We start from the raw sequence: 21,055 nt of genomic DNA, 5'->3' as shown, positions 1-21,055 counted from the left end.
AAAAATAAATAGCGCATTACAGTGGTACCTTGGGTTAAGTACTTAACTCGTTCCGGAGGTCCATTCTTAACCTGAAACTGTTCTTAACCTGAAGCACCACTTTAGCTAACGGAGCCTCCCGCTGCCGCTGCGCCGCAACCACACGATTTCTGTTCTCGTCCTGAAGCAAAGTTCTTAACCCGAGATACTATTTCTGGGTTAGCGGAGTCTGTAACCTGAAGTGCATGTAACCTGAAGCGTATGTAACCCAAGGTACCACTGTATATGCTTGCGAGATGACAATTGCTTTTAATTTTCAACACTTTGCATAAGTTGTTTTCTTTCCCTCACACACTCCTTTGCCCCCTGCCCCCCTGCCCCCAATATCAGGCCAGGGTTGCCTCGAATCAAAAGCCAACCCCAAGGAATGCTCTCTTTCTTCCATCCTAGGACATCTTTCTCATGTGACTAATTTAGTTTGTTTATTTACCACTTCAAAGTCCTGATAAAAACCCTTCAACCTGTCAGATAAATTCTCCTGGCAGTTTGCTTTTATTAAGGTGTGGAATCATCCAGTCTAAATCCAAGAATGCCTTTCCCTGGGAGGGCGGGGGGGGGGGAGGAGGCTGATAAGGCTGGCTAAACTGCTGCTGCATGAATAGCCGCACACTCTTTAATGTGATCAACCATTTCTGCAGTCTTTCAATGTCCAAGAGACCTGCTTAGACTAAAGCCTCCTACGTACTACACTCACTGAACTAGGCCCTCCAAATGTTACTGGATGGGAACCCCCATAGTCAGCCAGACTGCTTGAGTCTGATGGAAGTTAATTCAACCTTTGTAGGTCTACAGCCTCCCCATCCTTGCAAAAGCCCCACCTTCTAATCTAAGGATGGGAAAACTATAGCCCTCCAGATGTTGTTGGAGTACAACTCCCATCATCCTTGACCACTGGCTGTACTGCCTGGAGCTGATGGAAGTTGGAGTCCAATAACATCTATGGAGTGCACAGGTTCCTGCTCTAATCCTAAGAGTATGGCGCAAACCACAGCTGTTCAGTTTTGAGAAGCAGGAGCTCCGCACATGCCCCAAGCCTCCCTTTGTGTCAGTATTCCACACGTCCGGTTCTGCCACTGAACACAAGCGGAAACCTGGTGTACCTGCTGCTTTCTATCTACAGAAGGTATTTCAGGAGCAGGTCTGATGCTCTCATTCAGTGCACTGGTGCCTTCAAGCACTGGCACATGGCTGGCACTGTAATACTGATATTCTACACGGTGAACTGGTGAAAACTGAGGGAAGAGAACTTGATGAAGAGAGGATCCGCTGAGCACAGGGAAGGGAAGGGATGAAGAGGTGAAATCCTTATACAACCCACACCTTGCCACAGGACAGCTTGCAGGATGTCTGTGTGTGGTGACAGTTCATTGACTTGCCCATTGAGCACTCAAGTGCAAGACCAGAAACCTCTGTCACCTTTGAATCTGCACTGTTTCCAGCTATACGCTAAAAACATTTTTTAAAATTGTGTTGGAAGGGATCTTGAAGGTCCTCCAGGCCAACCTCCTAAACAGTGTGGGATCTGCAATGCAAGATGCAACTTACAGCAAGGGTCACAATAGTAACACATAGCTGTAAGCATAGTTGCTGTTTTCTACACCTTCTTTGGGGGGGGGCACTTTTGGCTGTGTGCACACAATACAATTAAAACGCATTATTCCTTGCACAGCTACAATTCCCAACACTCTTAACTACAGTTCCTATGAATCTTAGGGGAAGGCCTTGTGGAACGCCCCCACATAGCCAATACAATACAAATCTGAGGTTCTGCCCCCCCTAACAAAAGCCTGCCCCCTTAACAAAAATCCTGGCTATGCCCGTGCCCCCAGCCATTGCCAAGTTCAGTGAAAGTGAGGCAGTCTAGCACCTTCACATTTCCACTCATCCTTCCCATCCCTGGAGCAGAGGAGATGAGAATCAGGGCCTTGGCAGAATGCTACCTCTCTTGCCAAGTTTTGGCAGCGGCAGAAGTGGCAGGGTGGGCAAGGGGGTGCACCCGAAAGCCAGAGAGTGACATACAGTGGTACCTCTGGATGTGAACAAGATCCGTTCCGGGGCCCCGTTTGCATCCTGAAGTGAACACAACCAGAGTCCGTGTGTGTCGCAATTTGCCGCTTCCACGCATGACGTCATTTTGAGCGTCTGCGAATGCGCAAGCGGCGAAACCCGGAAGTAACGCGCTCTGTTACTTCTGGGTCGCCACGGAGCGCAACCCGAAAATGCTTAACCTGAACCTATGTCAACCCGAGGTTTGACTGTACAGTGGTACCTCAGGTTACATACGCTTCAGGTTACATATACTTCAGGTTACAGACTCCGCTAACCCAGAAATAGTACCTCAGGTTAAGAACTTTGCTTCAGGAAGAGAACAGAAATCGTGCCCCAGCGGCACGGCGGCAGCAGGAGGCCCCATTAGCTAAAGTGCTGCTTCAGGTTAAGAACAGTTTCAGGTTAAGAACGGACCTCCTGAACGAATTAAGTACTTAACCCGAGGTACCACTGTATTCCCACTTCACCTCAGGTGGTGATACACATTTCTGTCTAAAGCAGGAAACGGCAAACTTCAAGCTTGCAGGATCTAATCTGTGGTGTAAAAATATAACCCTGAGATTCATTAGCTGAAGCCTGACGCAGAAGACATATAGTTAAAATTACATAATCTTGAGCTCAGGATGTTGTTTCCAGTCCCAGACCTGAACTGAGCTCAGTCCTTGCATACAAAACCAGTGCGGCATAGTTGTTAGGGTGATGGACTGGACTGAGGAGACCAGGGTTCAAACTCAGCCATGAACCTCTCTGGGTGACCTTGGGCCAGTCACTGCCTCTCAGACTACGTCACAGGGTTGTTGTGAGGATAAAATGCAGAAAGGAATAGAGCCCATGACGTCCTCGGAGGAAAGATGAGATATAAAAAGCACAAATAAATAAATAAACAAATCCATTCATGGGGTTTCCCACCCACCCCGTTTCAGCACATAATTTAGTGGTTCATTTTGCTGTTGCCATCATTAAACAGCTAGGAGTAAGAATTCCTTGTTGATCTAACCTGCAGTGCACACAGAGATCTACCAGTACATCCCCACCTACCCTTTGAAGCCCACGCCTGGCCTAAAAGGGAGCCATCCAAAACACATTAAGTCCAAGTTCTGAAATTGCCCAGCTTCCCCACCAGATCCCATCCTCATGTTAATCAAGTAAGCAAACACATCTCTAAACCTGCAGGCACTTTAATGGCATTGCCAGTCTGGAGCAGATGGCTTTAGCAACACGTTCTCTCCCGAGTCTAATAATAAACCAAACACACTGGGGAGACAGATGATAATGTTGTTGTTGTTGTCTCAGAGTTGCAGGAGCCTTTGCTGCCCATCTCTTTTTACTTCTGTCCCACAAAATTGTTTGACCAATGATGCTCACGGGACGACGAGTGTACAGTATATGTGACACGGGCAATGCAGAACATTCTTCTCCCTCTCTAGAACGGATATGTGAGATTCATTAATCCTAAAGGCATCAACCAGGGCTGAGAAAGAGTTTGGTGTAGTGGTTAGAGAGTAGGAACAAGGGCCTGGGAGAGACCAGGGTTCAAAACCCCACTTAGCCATGAAGCTCACTGGGTGGACTTGGTGTAGTCATTGCCTCTTCCAGTCTAACCTACCTCATGGGGTGGTTGTGGTGATTAATTGAGATGGGGGGGGGAGAGAATCATGTGTGCCACCATAAGCTCCTTGGAGAAAAAGGGTGGGGTATAACTGCAATAATTAAATAATTAATGCAAAGATATCGTTAAATTTCCCCCGGACTTGATCCCTGAACACTTGGTAAGTGGTGGCTGAATGTTTGAACCAACTCAGTTGAAAAGTATTTTTGTTGAGAAAAGGCTGAGGTGATAGGATACTTCCGCCTGTAGGTGTATTTGAGGAGGTTTGGCCTCCCCCAAGTTGATGGGCATTGCCATTCAAATGGTGTGCATGCGTGCCACATCTTGTGAATGATTATGTGGGGTGGGGCTTACCTGGAGCTTCCCCCCCCCCCCAATATTTTATTCAAGTTGAGACCCCTGACTGGAAGCCACCATGCTCCTCCTCATCCCTGAACTAGGCTGTGGGGCTACTCAGGGCCAGGAACATAGCTGTCAACGTTTCCTTTTTTTAAAAAAGGGAAATTCCCTTATTTCGAATAGGATTCCTCGCAAGAAAAGGGAAAAGTTGACAGCTACGGCCAGGAAGAGTATGGAGCCACATGCATCATTCTTCTGGGCTGAATCCTGGCACTGCAAATCTCTTCCAGGCCTGAGATCTTGTTGCCGACAGTGCCTTGTTACCGCCATAAACCTACTCATCCCCTTTGCTAAATCCCCATGCAAGGGAACAGATCACCTGGGGAAGGCTTCTCTAGCCTAGTGCCCTCTGGTGGGGGAGGGTTGCAGCTCACTGGTGGAGCACCGGCTTGGCATATAGAAGGCCCCAGGTTCAGTCCCCCGTGGCATCTCCACCCCCGCCTGAAACGCTAGAGAGCTGCTGCCAATCCGTGTAGGCAATACGGAGCTGGATGGAGCAATCATCTGACTCAATATATTCCTATGCTTTGGACGGCAGTCCCTGGGGATGATGGGAGTTGTAGTCCAAAAGACCCTGCAGGGCACTAAAAGGCTGATCTGCGCCATGCGTCCCGTGTGCTATTGCGAGGCCCGACGTCCAGGTCCCAACCCAAGCCCTTCTAACTTGCCTCTTGCAGGCTGCACTTTCCAAGAATGGAAGTTGTCAGATAAGACGCCCAAGCAGGGGGCTAAAATTAGCCCGAGAGCCCTTATTTGATCGGCGGCCGGCAGCAGCGCAGCTGTCCACTTAGCCGGCTGGCGCTAGCCTTCGCTTTCCTTCCTAGTCGGTGCCCCGACGACCACCCTCCTGGTCCCCTTCCCTTCTCTCGCTATTCTGGCCCAGGGAGAAACCCGCGATGTGGGGCAGCCCCTTGCCCTAGCTGGTCCCCAGCGACCTCACAGAGGCCCGGCAGCGACGTAGCCGGGCTGGCCGGCGGCTCACCAGACACCGCTCCGTCGAGGCACAGCCAAGCGACTCGCAACCCGCCCGGCCAGCAACCAGCTCGTGAGTATCTTCAGCCAGATGGCCTCTCCGTCTCTCCACCCGCCTGGCCATGACTCCGAGTCTCCACCTGGAGAGGCAGATCGGTTTTTTCCCGGGGCGGCTGAGAGCTGGTCCCGGTTCACACGTGCGCGCCTACAAGCAACTCCCTGGCTCTCTTTCTACGCGCTGGATCGCTGCCCACTTGGCCTGGCCTACTAAGCGGAGGAGGTGGCGGGGATGGATTGCGACACGGGGGGGGGGGCGGGGAAGGGGGAAATTAACCCTAGTACGTGGACAAAACCAGAATATTTTTCCCTGATATGAAGTGAAATTTGTTGGTTTCTAGAATGGGTTTTGCTGTTGTTTTCCGACAGGAAGCCCTGAGAAATGGTGGTGCAATCCTTTCAAGATTCTAATTCCGAGTTCCACTGCATGTCTCCACCTACAACAGACGTAGTACATTCGTGTACAGTCATTGTGCAGATTAATTTTTTTGCATTCTTGTCCACCTTTTTCTTCCACGGTGGCACACATGGTTCTCCTCCTCCCTCATTTCACACTCACAACCTCCCTGTGTGGTAGGTTAGGCTGAAAGCTAGCAACTGGGTTCAAGGTCACCCAATGAATTTAAGGACTGAGCAAGGATTTGAACCCTGGTTTCCCAGGTCCCAGTCCAACCTCATTTATCATATTGCCATAGGGATTGTGGAAGGAATAAGTTCACCTCAGGGCCATTCAGCTGGTTAGAATTATTGTGGTATGTATTAACACAAATTTCAAAACTGCACTTGATTGTCCTTGTAGCTGTTACAAAAATTATTTTGACTGTTTAAAGGATATGCCTGTAAATTACCTTGGGGCATATTATGTGGAGAGTGATTTGCAGACTAAATAATAATGCAAATAATAATATTAAGCTTGGGTACACAGGAACATAATGGGATGCGGGTGGCGCTGTGGGTTAAACCACTGTGCCGCTTGGGCTTGCCTATCGAAAGGTCAGCGGTTTGAATCCCTGCAACGGGGTGAGCTCCCGTGGTTCGGTCCCAGCTCCTGCCAACCTAGCAGTTGATAAATAGATAAATAGGTAGATAAATAGATAAATAGTAGATAAATAGGTACCGCTCCGGCAGGAAGGTAAATGGCATTTCCATGCACTGCTCTGGTTACACCAGAAGCAGCTTAGTAATGCTGGCCACATGACCTGGAAAAACTGTCTACGGAAGTGGACAAACACCGGCTCCCTTGGCCTGTAAAGAGAAATGAGCGCCACAACCCCAGAGTCGTTCGCAACTGGACCTAATTGTCAGGGGTCCCTTTACCTTTTTACACAGGAACATAGGAATCTGCCTTATACTTAGACCTTTGATCTATCTAGCTTAGTTTTGCCTACACTGAATGGCAGCATCTCCAGAATTCCAGACTGGATACATTCCCAACCCCAATTGGAGATGCTGGGGATTAAACATGGAACCTTCTGCATGCAAAGCAGGTGCTCAATGACAGCCTTCTTTAGACCCTGGCCTTAATACTCTCACAGGGGCTTCCTTAGACAGACATTTATTACTTTGGTTATGAAGCACACAATTAACATTCCCCACCCCCCATACAGCATGCTCTTTACATTCCTTATATCAGAACTTTCCAAACTGTGTGTTGCAACATGTTAGTGTGTCAGCTGCAGTGTGTAGGTGTGCCGTGCAACTGCTCCATGCGTTCCTCCCAGGGCTGGAAATAAGTTAGTTTGATTCCGGTTTGCTAGTAAAACTGAATTACTGTGTCACAAAATGGTTCATGTCTAAAAAGTGTGTCACCAACATGTAAAGTTTAGAAAGCTCTGCCATATATGTTAAAACTAAAAGGCATTCTGGCCAACCCGGATGATGATGATGATGATGATTTGGAATAAGAAAAAAAATACTCTATTCACGTGCAGTTTTACTTTTAGACTCACCTATAGCATGATCATGAGAATGGGAATGAAATAGGGTTTGTGTCTGCTGCCCTAAAGCTAAATGCCTTGATTTAGAAATGAGCCCCGTTTTGTTGAAGAAAAGGATAATGTGGTTAAAGTAAAGATAACAAAACAAGCATTTCTAATAATGTACTTGCCTTGCTGGCCACCTTGACTTTAAATGGAATAATAATAATGAGAAGAAAATAAAGGATGCTGTGGCAAGCTGGACCTGTTTGCTGCTGGTCCCATCACCTACTGCTTCCTGACGCCAGAGCTAAGGTCCTGCACAACTGTATAGAACACCCCTCTTGTATATACCCCTCTTTACATGAAACTCATTATGGTAGGCCTCTTTCAGTATGCTGTCCCAGCCTTAAGTTTGGAGGCCTCTTTGGTGGTGGTCCCTCAGCTCTGAATTGGTTTCCCTAAAGAAGCTCGTCTGGTGCCCACATTGTTGTCCTGGAATAAAATGAGAGGTCCTCTTGTAGATCAGGAGCTGGTTAAGTAGCAGGAAGCAGAGAGTAGGAATAAATGGATAATTCTTTGAATGGAGGGGTGTAAAAAACGCAGTCCTCCAAAGATCAGTATTGGGAACTGTGTTTTTAAACTTGTTAATAAATGATCTGAAGTCAGGGGTGAGCAGTGAAGTGGCCAAGTTGGTGGATGGTACTCAATTCAGAATCCTTAATACAAAAGGGTTGTGAAGAGCTCTCCAAACTGAGTGAATGAGAAGGAGAATGGCAAATGCAATCCAGTGTAAACAAGTGTAAAGTGATACATGTTGGGGCAAAAAAATATATCTTAATTTCACATGTACACTCATGGGGTCTGAACTGGAGATGACTGAGCAGGAATGAGACCTTGGGGTCATAGTAGGTAGCTCAGTGAAGATGCCAACCCAGTGTGCGGCAGCTGTGAAAAAGGCAAATTCCATGTGAGGGGTCATTAGGAAAGGAATTGGAAATAAAACATCATAATGCCTTTCTATATAGGCTTGCAAGCTCATTTGGAATATAGTTCACAGTTCTGGTCGCATCGCCTCAGAAAAGATATTGCAGAGCTGGAAAAGGTTCAGAAAAGGGCATCCAAAAAGGCTTTTTCAATGCCCCTATGAGGAAAGGTTGCTGGGTTTGGGACATTTTAGTTAAGAGTAAAGGTGAGTAAGAGGCGACATGATAGAAATTAATAAAATTGTGCATGGCCTGGAGAAAACTCCCATTCCGTCTTGTCCCCCTACCCTGTATCTTATAACTCTAGAACTCATGGATATTCAAGGAATCTGAATGTTGAAAGATAATCATTAAGGACAATTTAAAAAAGAAAGTTCTTCTTCATGCATTTCATAGTTAAGCAATGGAACATTCGTCCACAAGACGTAATGATGACTACCAACTTGCGTAGCTTAAAATTCATGGATCATAAAGCTGTCCTTGGCTACTTACTGGACATGATGGAGCCTATGTTCTGAATACTTCCCAAAACCAGCTGCTGGTAACCCCGGGAGGGGAGAAGGCTCTTGTGCTTGGGCCCTGCTTGGGGGTTTTCCATAAGCGTTTGGTTAGCCACTGTGTGAACAGGATGCTGGACTAGATGGGCCATTGGCCTGTTCTTATATTGCCCTTTCAACACCAGCCTAAATATTTCCAATTTCCCAATCCTTCTAAGATATAGTTCATTTCAGTGGTATGGCTGGTGGATAGTTTTTAGGTTCTGTATTTGGTATTTCATCTCCTGTATTCCTTGAGTTCGAGTATTATGTGAGGGAGAGAAAAAACTCTCCCCATTTTCTCCAAATCACATGTTGCAACCTATCCTCCTAGGGGACTTGTTCCAGTCCCAAGATCTTGGTACAGGCCTCCCTGGATAGGCTGTAACTAAGGCTTGTGGGTGGCTGTTTCCAAAACCAGGGTGGACTTGTCCAGGCTGAGGTCGCGAGGTGAACAGCTGGGGATGGAGGCTTTGCAGGAGGTTCTGGCCTCTCATTTCGGAGCAGGAATGGAGGAGCAGGGTGGTTGACTGAGAGGATATATTTGGATGCTTCGGAGATGGAATGCATCTGAAATTCTTTTTTTACCCTTCCTCCGAGCTTAAAGCATTTCGTAGCCGGGCAGGTGGAGATTGGCATTCCTTCAAGTGAAAAATGTTAGGAATTGGCTTCCAAAGGGCCTCCCTGGCTGTCTGGAATATATTTCTGCCCCCCCCCTTTTGGGGGGGCTAACATCTGATGCAGCCCCCACCACTATCACCCCAATCTCAGATTGCAGAAGCACTTGTGATTTTTACGGATTGAAATGTTAATAGCGTCAGGATAAGAGTAAAAATTGGCCACTCACAGAAGATCCTGCCTGCAAGGGGCAGACTTTGGTAATCATTCGTAGGATTGCGTCCAGTGCAAGACCAACATTTGGCGGCCCCAAATGGATATTCTCAGTTGTGGATCTTCTCAATTTTTTACCCCCTTCAGCTTGGCACCCTGCGCGGGGGAAATGCACGCAATGCCCCATATCCAGTGCTGCTCTAGCCTATTCTGTTGCTTCATGAGCCATCTGACTTTTTTGGGGGGGGGGGGGATGAAGTCAAGTCCAAAGCAGTGACTCATGCAGAAACACATTATTAATTAATTAATTAATTAATTTTTTATTTATTTCTACCCTGCTTTTTTTTTTTTAAAAAAAAAGTGGCTTAGAAAAATTAAAGCAAGGCTAAAACATTGAAAGCAAAATACATATAATGCACCATTTTAAAAGTACCATATTTTTTGCTCTATAAGACTCACTTTTTTCCTCCTAAAAAGTAAGGGGAAATGTGTGTGCATCTTATGGAGTGAATGCAGGCTGCGTAGCTATCCCAGAAGCCAGAACAGCAAGAGGGATTGCTGCTTTCACTGCACAGAGATCCCTCTTGCTGTTCTGCCTTCTGAGATTCAGAATCTTTTTTCTCTTGTTTTCCTCCTCCAAAAACTTGGTGCATCTTGTGGTCTGGTCCGTCTTACGGAGCGAAAAATACGGTAATTTAAAATGGATTTGAAATCATGTAAAAAAACAAATTTAATAAAACACAGTAAAAACATTAAAAACAACACAGCACTGCTAAGGTCTTCTGCAATAATGTCTCTCTCTAATGCAGAGATGGGGAAACTATTTCAATCTGAGGGGCATAGCCAACCTTCTGGGGTGGGGGAAATGGGTGGAGCCAGAGACAAAAGTGGGTGGAGCAAAGGATATTACTTTGTAGAGTAGGCTAGATTCCAACCATGCAAAAGTCAGATGTTTCAATTTTCTATGCATGCACGCACATGTGCAGACAGACAGACAGACAGACTACTCTCCATCAGACAAGCAAGAGGAAGTTCAAGCATAATTTCAAACCAGTCGAAAGCACAGGAGGAGAGTGCAGACCAGGTCCAGTGAGGGGTGCAGCCTGATAGAGAGGGATGTTGCTTGGGAAGAATCCCGGGGACCCAATAGAAAGGCATGGAGGGTCACAATTAGCCCTGTGTTTCCCCACCTCTGCATGAGCACCTGCAAAACACACCTACAGTAAGGAAGGCCTTTTATCAGCTACAACTGTTCTTGGATGGGGAAAGTCTGGCCACTGATTTATGCATTGGTATCCTCAAGATTCAGTAATAGCAGTTCACTCTACATGGAGCTATCCTTGGGCCTGGTCTGGAGGTTCCTGCTGATGGAGAATGCTGCAGCTAGATTGTTGAAGGGGACAAACTATTGCCAGCACATAACTCAAAAGCTTGCACTGGCTGCCTGTACGCTACTGGACCAGGTTCAAGGTTCTTGTATTCATTTTCAAGGCCCTTAACATTTTGTCTCTAGGATACCTGATACCTTATATCCCTGCTTGATCACTGAGATCTTTGTGGGGAGCCACTGTTAGTGGATCCCCCATGGCTCAGATGCATGGCTTGAATCTGCTAGAAACCATGCATTCAGTATTGTGGGCTCTATTTTATCCCTTAGAGTTGAGGTCAGGCAGGCCCTCTCCCTGTTGAGCTTCCAGTGCCCACTGAATTTTAATTTTGAGTCATATGTGATTTTATAGTTTTTAGCTGATTTTTATCTTTATCAGAGACTACTTAGGGACTATTGTAACTAAGAAGTAAACAAATAAACTGTCAGAATAATAAATAAGAATAATAACTGAAGTTTTTACGGCTTAGACGGGATGGTTTGGAAGGAGGTGATTCTTCATATATTTGGGTCAAAAGCTGTTTTAAGGGTAAGTACCTGCACGCTGATTTTGGCTCAGCCATGAATAGTCACCCAGTGTAATTCTTTCCAAATTCAAGTAATATAATTCTGGTAGCCAAGTTCTATATAAATCGCATAAGTGCTGGCCCTATTCCCATATTTACATAGCCACTTTCTGCTGCAGTCTGTGATGTACCTGCATGTGTGACTCAACCCAGAGAGCTTGATTTCCATGACTGCTTTCTAAATCGCAGAAACTGGCCATTAGCTCCACTGACCCCCATCCCTGCTTACTAGCTGATCCCCAGGTCTCTATTACAAATGCAACCCATATACAAATATGGATTTGAATGAATTTTATATAGGAGATGGTGTTGATGTTGTTTAAATTGTTGTTCTAACTTATATATTATTTATGCATTTAGACAATTTATATAGTCCCCAAGCAGCGTGCAAAGACTACAGTATAATGTAAACAAAAATGGGTTAAACCCATAAACTTAAAATGCTTCCTGAAATAAAATTAAAAAGTCTTTAGTGAGGCCAGGAGTTCAACTGTAAAGGGACCTGTCTGACCTCAACAGGGGGGAGGCGGATTTCCACAAAATTGGGCTCACCATGGTGAACATACAGCTCCTGGGGGATACAAGCATGCATCCATAATTGGTCCCCCCCCAATTGTTTTAATATATAAAAAGGTGACACCTGCTTTCAAATATGCAATTGCTCTATGCGTGCTTTAATTGTAAATAGCTTTGGCATGCCTCATGGGAAGCAATTGACAAATGAAATAATAATAATGAACAATAATAATAACTTTTGCTCACCGTTCCCACCAGCCAGGAGCCCCTATCACACATGCATCCCATGTATAACCAGGACATTGTGACTGTGTTTTGTTTATTTGCTTTGCCTTATAGCTCTCTAGCATTGCACAGTTCATGATGAAAATCACCCTCAAGAGACAAGCAAAGATGAGCCTGGTGGACATAACCAAGATTTTCTCCATGCTCCAGCCCAGTGAAGATGAAGAAGGCGATGAAGAAAGACAGGAGCTGAATCTCGCCGTCTCCCAGGACAACTACAGACTTCTGGACGAACTGTTGCGCCAAGAGAGATACAGGCGGTTCATCAACAGCAGGAGCGGCTGGGGGGTGCCAGGGACCCCGCTCCGCCTGGCGGCTTCAAAGGGCCACGTGAGGTGCGTCAAGGTCCTCCTGGCCCATGGAGCCGAAGTGGACAGCCTGGACGTGAAGGCCCAGACACCACTCTTCACAGCTGTCAACAATGGCCACCTCAACTGCGTGATTGCCCTCTTGGAGGCAGGGGCCAGTCCTTCTGGCAGCATCCACAACAATTGCACCCCACTGCTCACGGCAGCAAGAGAAGGGGACATCGACATCCTTCAAGAACTTTTAGAACATGGGGCAGAGGCCAACGTCAAAGCCAGAGTCCCGGAGTGGGCGGCCAACTCTGTTGCCTGCTCGGGCCCTTTGTACCTGTCCGCTGTCTATGGGCACTTGGAGTGTTTCAAGATGCTGCTGCTCCACGGTGCGGATCCCAACTACAACTGCACTGATGAGAAGATGATCACCCGCATTAAGCACCCAAAGAGTCTGCTGGAAATCTGCTTGAGGCACGGTTGTGGAGCGGAATTCGTCAAACTCCTGATAGATTTTGGAGCCAATGTGTACTTACCGGGTATTGTGCTCGATAAGATCTCAGTGAACTCTGAGATGCTGGATTTGTTGGCCAGAGAAAGAGGTAACTTTTTGCCTATTATTATTATTATTATTATTATTATTATTATTATTATTATTTTGTAACATCCATTACTGTGTATGCACCATACATTTTAAAGCGTGCACACACCTTCAAAGAATCCTGGAAATTGTAGTTTGTTTAAGATGCTGGGAACTGTAGCTCTGTGAGGGGTAAACTACAGTTCCCAGGATTTGTTGGGGAGAGAAATTCACTTTAAATGTACGGTGTGTACACAGCCACTGTTTTTTATTGCCACAACAATACAAACACAACACGTAGGCTAATGATATCATTATTCTATTATACATTTTCTACGTGTTGTGTTTGCATTGTTGTGATTAGTTCTTATTGCAACACGGGGTTTGTTTTCGGTTCACTGTTTTTTATTGTGACATTCATGTCTTGCCTTTGGAAAGGACCTACTTGTTAAAGCAAACACAGCCAACTAAATTCACTAAAGTGCAACTACTTTGTAAATTAACAAATACTGTTTAAATTGAATAGATACTCTGATAAAGTAACGAAAAGGGCCCCTTAATATGCTCAGTTGCAAATTTAGGACCCGTCCACCTGTATTGTGTAAATGCCTAATCAGATGTGTGGCCCTTCCTGCCAAAAGTATTTGGCTCCAGCCACTTTTCCTATAAGGAATGTGCATTGGCTTCACCCCTCTCACCATATATATCTTTCAGGGTAGCTCTCCATAATTTGATCAAATGCTTCAAATACTAGGGAATAGCTCAGTGGTAGAACATCAGCCTTGCAAGCAGAAAGTCCCAGGTTCAATACCTGGCAACTCCAGGTAGGATTAGGAGACACTCATGTCTGATAGATCATGTCCCTGTCTGTCATGAGGAGGTGGATGTAGATTTCAGTAAATGTTAGAACTGCAAAATTATGAACACCTGAGGTGTTTCTCTAAAGTGCCTTCCCAGATTTCTGTTCAGCTCCCTGCTTTTGTTCTTGGCTAATGCCTCAGACATTGAGGAGTTCTGGGGGGCTTGGAAGCTCAGCGGTACAATCATCATAGTCTCTCCATTCCCTTTTTCCTCCCCACCCCCTTTCCAGCTGTCCCCAAATCCTTGATGTCGCAATGCAGACTAGCAATCAGGAAGTTCCTAAAACTGGCCAACCGCCCCTTCGCTGTGGATCAACTGGATATCCCACTGTCGCTGCTGAACTACCTCAAACACCGGTCGTAACTGAAGATCAAAGTCGGAACTGCCCAGGGTTACCAAGTATTGTAACTGATTAAGGGTAAAGCAAAAAAAGAACATTCTAAGAATAGAAAGAAGCGTGATTTGGTGGCATTGTTTAGATTTATTGTGTGTGTGTGTAAGTACTGCCTATCGTGCATATATGCAAGAACACTGTTTATTTTTCTTTAGAGCCAGCGTGGTGTAGTGGTTAAGAGCGATGGACTCGTAATCTGGTGAACCAGGTTCACCTTTCCGCTCCTCCACATGCAGCTGCTGGGTGACCTTGGAGAGGGAGAGTCTTTGAAGTCTCTCAGCCTCACTCACCTCACAGAGTGTTTGTTGTAGGGGAAGAAGGGAAAGGAGATTGTTAGCCGCTTTGAGACTCCTTCAGGCAGTGATAAAGCGGGATATCAAATCCAAACACTTCTTCTTCTTTCTTTAAGCAGAAGTTGATCAAGTGGAATGAAAACTGAAAACCTCACTGTATCCTGTAGATATATTCTAGATTATTTTGTTATTCTTTTTAAAAGTACCTGGCTGAGGTGTTCTTGACCAGTCTTCCCCAATCGGGTGCCCTTCAGGCGTTCTGGATTGCAACCATCGTCTGCCCATGCATGAGGCGAGGTGAAGCCATTTGCCTCATGCAGCAGATCTGACCCCCTCCCCGCTTCACTGTTGCCCCATTCCAAGCCCCACTCATGCCACCAACAATGTACTCACTGCACCCTTGCCACAAAGTTGGGCCAGCAGTGCAGCTACAGGTGAGGGTACAGGTGCAGTGATGGGACTGGCAGCAACATGGGAGCAATGGCGAGGTCAGGCAGAGGGAGGGGACCCAGATCTATGGGGTTGGGGCGGTGGGATTAGGTGTTTTGTCTGCAGCAGCAAAATGTCTCTGACAGCAACTCGCATCAGCCCCAGCCAGACCAACTGTTTGAGATCTTGGTCCCTCTTACAGTGTAGGGCATTTCTACCAAGGTTGCTAACAGCCTGATCTTATACATGCCTGCTCAGGAGTACCTATTGAGTCTAATGAGGCTGACCTTCCCACCCACCACTCACCCCAGATAACTGTGTGTAGGATGGAAGCAGGCTAAAACTGCAGTTTACAGATCAGTCCCACTGGGGAAAAGGTGAGACCGTGAGATCCTCAGCAGAGCTACCACCATTTCTTAAATGCAGCCAGCTCAGGTGGAGGCAGTTTTTCTTTCTTTGGTTTGTTCCCGCTGCCTCCAGTGGGGCAGCCATGGATTGTGGATATTTATGCCATCTCCCAAAGATGAGAGATGGCACATTCAGTATTCATATTGATGTTTTAATTTTCTTTCATTCTATAGAATTCAATTTGTCATAATATAAAATACGACATATTACAAAATAAAAGGAAGGAATAAAAATTCAGTCTAAAATCATACAGCGTTCAGCACACCACATTAGGATTTCTACAATGGGAAGAAAAATCATTAGGTGGTCTGTCAATACTGACAGCAATTTTCAAATGCTTGGGAACCACTACTCTATTGAATGTTACCTTTTTCTTGATTGGCAGGAATAAGAAATGCAATAATAGGTTTGTAGTGTTACTTGTAAAAAACATTATTAATTCTATGGCGGGGACAGAGAGAATGTTGTTTACATTTTAAAGCACACACACTCCAAATTGCAAACTACAGAAAAAGGGGAAATAGGTTGAAATAATATCATCATTACAAAATACAGAGAATATTTAAGAAATATTAATTAAAAATGCAAAGGACACAACATTTATAGAGCAATTTTGAAAGCAACCTCAGAACACTCAGCACAATGTACCTTTCTTGTTTTGAATTTATTTAATTCATCTACTTTAGCCATTTATACTCCCACTCTTCAGATTACAAATCCTTCTAAATTAGCTCACAACAAAACAAAATTGGTTTTAAAAACTAGTTCTGCATGTTCATGGCATGGTTTGAATTGTGGAAAAGCTGGCTGTGGGAGGCACTGATTGGCTAGTACCCTTGTCATCACCAACACGCCTCACAAACCCCTGGAACAACTTTGCAACTATTATTAAAATGCTTGCACATTTTTTTTTATAAGGTGATGAATTGATGAACAAAGAGGCAAACTCAAAGATGGACCAGTGTATAACTAGCTGACTTGTTTGTATGTTCTGTCTTTAAAAAAAGGTAAAGTTACCCTGACCGTTAGGTCCAGTTGCAAATGACTCTGGGGTTGTGGCGCTCATCTCGCTCTATAGGCCGAGGGAGCCGGTGTTTGTCTGCAGACAGCTTCCGAGTCATGTGGCCAGCATGACTAAGCTGCTTCTGGCGAACCAGAGCAGCGCACAGAAATGCCGTTTACCTTCCCGCCAGAGCGGTACCTATTTATCTACTTTGACGTGCTTTCGAACTGCTAGGTTGGCAGGAGCTGGGACCGAGCAACAGGAGCTAGCCCTGTCGCGGGGATTTGAACCGCCGACCTTCCGATCAGCAAGCCCTAGGCTCTGTAGTTTAGACCACGCCCCATGCTCTATCTTAACCCTAAGCAATAATGCCCAGTTCACATGATATTGAGATGAGTGGTGAGATATGTTGTTTTGTTAGTTTTAAAAAACAATAGCATATAAAATCACTACCACTAGATGCCACTATTGATCCAAATGCGAGGCCAAAATATATAATGCATGATTGGATCTCCTGGTGTTTTTATTTTTTTTATTTTTACTTAACAGCAGCCCTGGCAGGCTCCAAATTTAGATGGAGTAACTGCAGGGAGAAGGGATGCTCAGGCCATTTTCCTGACCTATATTGCCCTAACTTTTTTTTTAAGCATTTAGCCCTGCAGTGGAGGTGGTTGGGGAAACAGGTACCTGTGTTTCCTCCTTGTCCCCAGGGCTGACACCAGCTTTGATGGATGAAGACTTAGCCTGGGAAAATGGCACAGGGATTAAGCACTCTCCATCCCAGTGCTGCTGTTTCAGTTGATCTTGGAAGCTCCAACAATTGCTTTGGAGGAAGGGGGGCAGGAATCCAGGCATTTCAGTCATGGACCCCCCGGGAAATACTTATCTTGGCCTGCAGCCACTCACTTGGCTGATGGATTGTCAGTTCCTAAGGCTCTTTCTTTTTCACTTGGGGGGCCCCTCTAGATGTTTTTAACTAAAGCTCCCCCTAGCCCCAGCCAATTCTGACTATAGGCCACGTTGACCATTGGATTTGCTGGCTGGAGCTGATGTCCAACAGCTGTGTGAAGAACTGTCCAGCAGAGCACAGGTGAAAAGGCTCTGTGTTTCTATTGCCACAGGGACCACAGAAGTGAATCTGAAGGGATCTATGATGTAGTTTCAGTCTTGAGATAGACAGCAAAATGCAGAGTCCCAGCTCCTAAGAGTTAGAACACTCACTTTTTGTTCTGTTTCTCATAAGCAACCCTGCAGTTGAATTGCAACTGGAAGGATCAGATTTATTAATTATGGTGGAAGGGAGACGGATTTCACTAGAAAACTAGATTATGGTTTTGATAGATCTTGGAGGGGTGCAGGAACGGGCAACCCAAATGAACAAGGCATTGAAACATCTTGCCTATGAGGAGAGTGTTGGGTTTGTTTGTTTTTAGTTTAAAAATTTGGCAACTAACATGGGACATGTAGAGGTCTGAAATGCATGTGTTTTTATGTTGTGATTTTATATTGTGAACCACCCTGAAACCTGTGGGTATAGGGCAGTATACTACAACTACTACTAGTAGTAATAATAATAAGAATGTCGTCCCCCCAACCCAAACTCCATATGCGAACATGGGGCCATCAGTCAATTGGGACCTGCACAACTTTGTTCAGTGAACCTGGGTGACCTTGGGCCAGACACCATCGCTTAGCCTAGCCTACCTCACAGGGTTGTTGTGATGATGACATGGGGGGGGGCGTGTACACCACCTCGAGCTCCTTTGAAGATTAAGGTGATGTGTAAATATAATAAATAAAATAAACTTTGGGCCTAAATATTTTTAGGAGTGACTCTTTCTATAGCCTGCCCAGGCAGTGAGATCTACTGGGGAGACTCAGCTGTGATCTCGCCAGTGTTGCATGAGGATAGGGAGCAATGACCTGATACAAGGCCTTCTCTGTTGTGGCACCCAGTTTGTGGAACTCCCTGCCTCTGGAAGTGCAGTAAGTGCCTTTGTTTGTTTTTTAAGTTCCTTTGATATTGAGCTTTCGTTGTCAGCATAAGATATGTCAACTCCCCCTAGCTTTTATTATTTAGTTATTTATTTATTATTTCATTTCTATCCCACCATTTCTCTAAGGATCTCAGTGTGGCACCCATGATTTATCTGTCCTCAAGCCCAGTTTTATGTTCACAGAAATCCTGTGAGGTAGGTCAGGCTGAGAAGAAGTGACTGGCCCAAGGTCACCCAGTGAACTTCACGGCTGAGTGGGGATTTGAACCCACATCTTAGTTCAAGATTCAAACTACTATACAACACTGACTCCTATCTCTTGGAACCTTTTAATGCCAGGAACTGCAAAATTGGTTTCATATTTGTTGCTGTATTCTGATTGTGTATTGTATTACAGTGGTACCTCTAGTTACGAACTTAATTCATTCCGGAGGTCCGTTCTTAACGTGAAACTGTTCTTACCTAGAGGCGTGCTTTCGCTAATGGGGCCTCTTGTTGCCGCTGCGCCACCAGCACACGATTTCCGTTCTCATCCTGGGGCAAAGTTCTCAACTTGAGGTAACTCTTCCAGGTTAGCGGAGTTTGTAACCTGAAGCGTTTGTAACCTGAGGCGTTTGTAACTTGTGGTACCCCTGTATTGGGTTTTAATGTTATTTTAATATTGCATTAATATCATTGTATTTTATGGTTTTTATCTGCACTGTATAAACTGTTTTGTGTGGGGGATATATATATATATATATATATATATATATATGCTTTCGTAGATTTTCACGGGTACAGGAATGCAGGTTTTGGTGTCCTCGGGTGTCTTCCCGTGTAAAAGTTGGGGTGTCTAGGCGACGTTTCGACGAGGTCTCACTCGTCATCTTCAGGCTGGTGCTTTCGGCTTCTTGTTACTGGAACAGAGCAGGATCTCAGTGTTTGAGTTCCTATAAATACTGTTGAGGAGGTGTGGTGTATAGCCTCCAATGTTCTGGGCAGAGAGGAGGTTCCCAGGCTAGTGTGCCTTTTCTTCTTTTGTTCCTTAATTACTTGAGGGATATCTTGAGTGATTTCTTGAGTGATTTCCTGAATCCCACTTAGGTGGGTCATTAGGTGTGGATTAGTTGCTAAAGCCTTCGTGTCTTGAACTCTTGAACTTTGTGAAGAGTTTTTCTGAGAAGATGGCTGTACTGCACTTGGTTGTGCTCTGGCTTGGCTTCGTGTATAGGGGCGAGCTGTGGTTTTGTGGCCTGTGCCAGCCAGATCTGTGTAGGGATTGCAGGGGGGTGCAGCATCTGGAGGTGCCACCCTGGTTTGGCTACTGGATGGTGTCTGTAATTTATCTGTGGAGAGGGTCTGGGTTTGGGTCTGGTGTGGTTGATTGGTGATGGCGTTCTGTGTGCCTCTGGATCTCCAGATGCTGCACCCCCCTGCAATCCCTACACAGATCTGGCTGGCACAGGCCACAAAACCACAGCTCGCCCCTATACACGAAGCCAAGCCAGAGCACAACCAAGTGCAGTACAGCCATCTTCTCAGAAAAACTCTTCACAAAGTTCAAGAGTTCAAGACACGAAGGCTTTAGCAACTAATCCACACCTAATGACCCACCTAAGTGGGATTCAGGAAATCACTCAAGAAATCACTCAAGATATCCCTCAAGTAATTAAGGAACAAAAGAAGAAAAGGCACACTAGCCTGGGAACCTCCTCTCTGCCCAGAACATTGGAGGCTATACACCACACCTCCTCAACAGTATTTATAGGAACTCAAACACTGAGATCCTGCTCTGTTCCAGTAACAAGAAGCCGAAAGCACCAGCCTGAAGATGACGAGTGAGACCTCGTCGAAACGTCGCCTAGACACCCCAACTTTTACACGGGAAGACACCCGAGGACACCAAAACCTGCATATATATATATATATATATATATACACACAGCAGGCTTGAAATGCAATGTGATGAAATAAATAGACAGGTTCAAAAGAGAAAGAAGTCACAACTGCTCCTTCAACCACACACAATTCACTGATGGTGTTTGCTGCCACAAGATATAATAATGGCTGCTCCCAGAGCTGGCCCAAGACATTTTGACGCCTAAGACAATGGAGCTGACTCAAACTTCAGTGCTGGCAATAGGACAGCAGCATTCCTGAAGCACACCTGTGGGGGGCCACCCTGCACATCCACTTCTGGCAGCTGTGTGAGGGCCATTGCCATACCTACCTGATGTCCCCTCTAACCTGGTGGAAGTGAAACCAGGATGTGCAAGGCAGAGAGAGCATCCAGCTCACCTGCTCCTCACCAGAGTTCCAGGGGGCTTGTTGCTTTTCCCTTTCAACTCCACTTACAAATACATGCTGTTTGGGAAATAATGGCTCACCATGTGACGGGTAAATAGCCCTTTACGTCTAACACAAATGCATGCACAGTCCCCAGCAGCCAGTTTTCAGAAATATATGAACAGGCAATAGGATGAAAAGGAAGGGGGAGTATGGGCCTCTAAGAAAATAAAGAGAACATTTTTGTTCAAGTCTCGCTGCTCTGCTGTAGCTGTTTTCCAAGCAGACTTTCAGTCTCCTCACATATAAGCTGGCAACATGAACAGCCAGGTGGAAGTTTAGGGGCAAGGACCTGTTTGTTACAGTCATCTTTTAAGC

At 45.6% G+C, this 21,055-nt stretch overlaps 1 protein-coding gene across 1 annotated transcript; it reads left to right on the top strand.

Moving 5' to 3' along the window:
* Positions 1 to 4,718: 4,718 nt before the first annotated feature.
* ASB12 (ankyrin repeat and SOCS box containing 12) lies at positions 4,719 to 19,103 on the top strand. The gene is made up of 4 exons (XM_083422762.1): positions 4,719 to 5,141; positions 12,203 to 13,046; positions 14,115 to 18,077; positions 18,614 to 19,103. The coding sequence occupies exons 2-3, from the start codon at positions 12,224 to 12,226 to the stop codon at positions 14,246 to 14,248; spliced, it is 957 nt and encodes a 318-aa protein (XP_083278888.1). The 5' UTR covers positions 4,719 to 5,141; positions 12,203 to 12,223; the 3' UTR covers positions 14,249 to 18,077; positions 18,614 to 19,103.
* Positions 19,104 to 21,055: the final 1,952 nt, after the last annotated feature.

Source organism: Podarcis tiliguerta, assembly GCF_965153285.1.
Source record: "Podarcis tiliguerta genome assembly, chromosome: Z".
Taxonomy (NCBI): Eukaryota; Metazoa; Chordata; class Lepidosauria; order Squamata; family Lacertidae; genus Podarcis; species Podarcis tiliguerta.
The sequence above is the reverse complement of the archived record's forward strand: the minus strand, read 5'-3'. Positions and strand labels throughout refer to the sequence as shown.

Excerpts from the sequence above, each read along its gene's own strand:
- ASB12 (XM_083422762.1), top strand. The coding sequence starts at position 12,224 with ATGATGAAAATCACCCTCAAGAGACAAGCAAAGATGAGCCTGGTGGAC. Across the intron at positions 13,047-14,114 it reads TTTGTTGGCCAGAGAAAGAG|CTGTCCCCAAATCCTTGATG; the intron begins GTAACTTTTTGC and ends CCCCCTTTCCAG.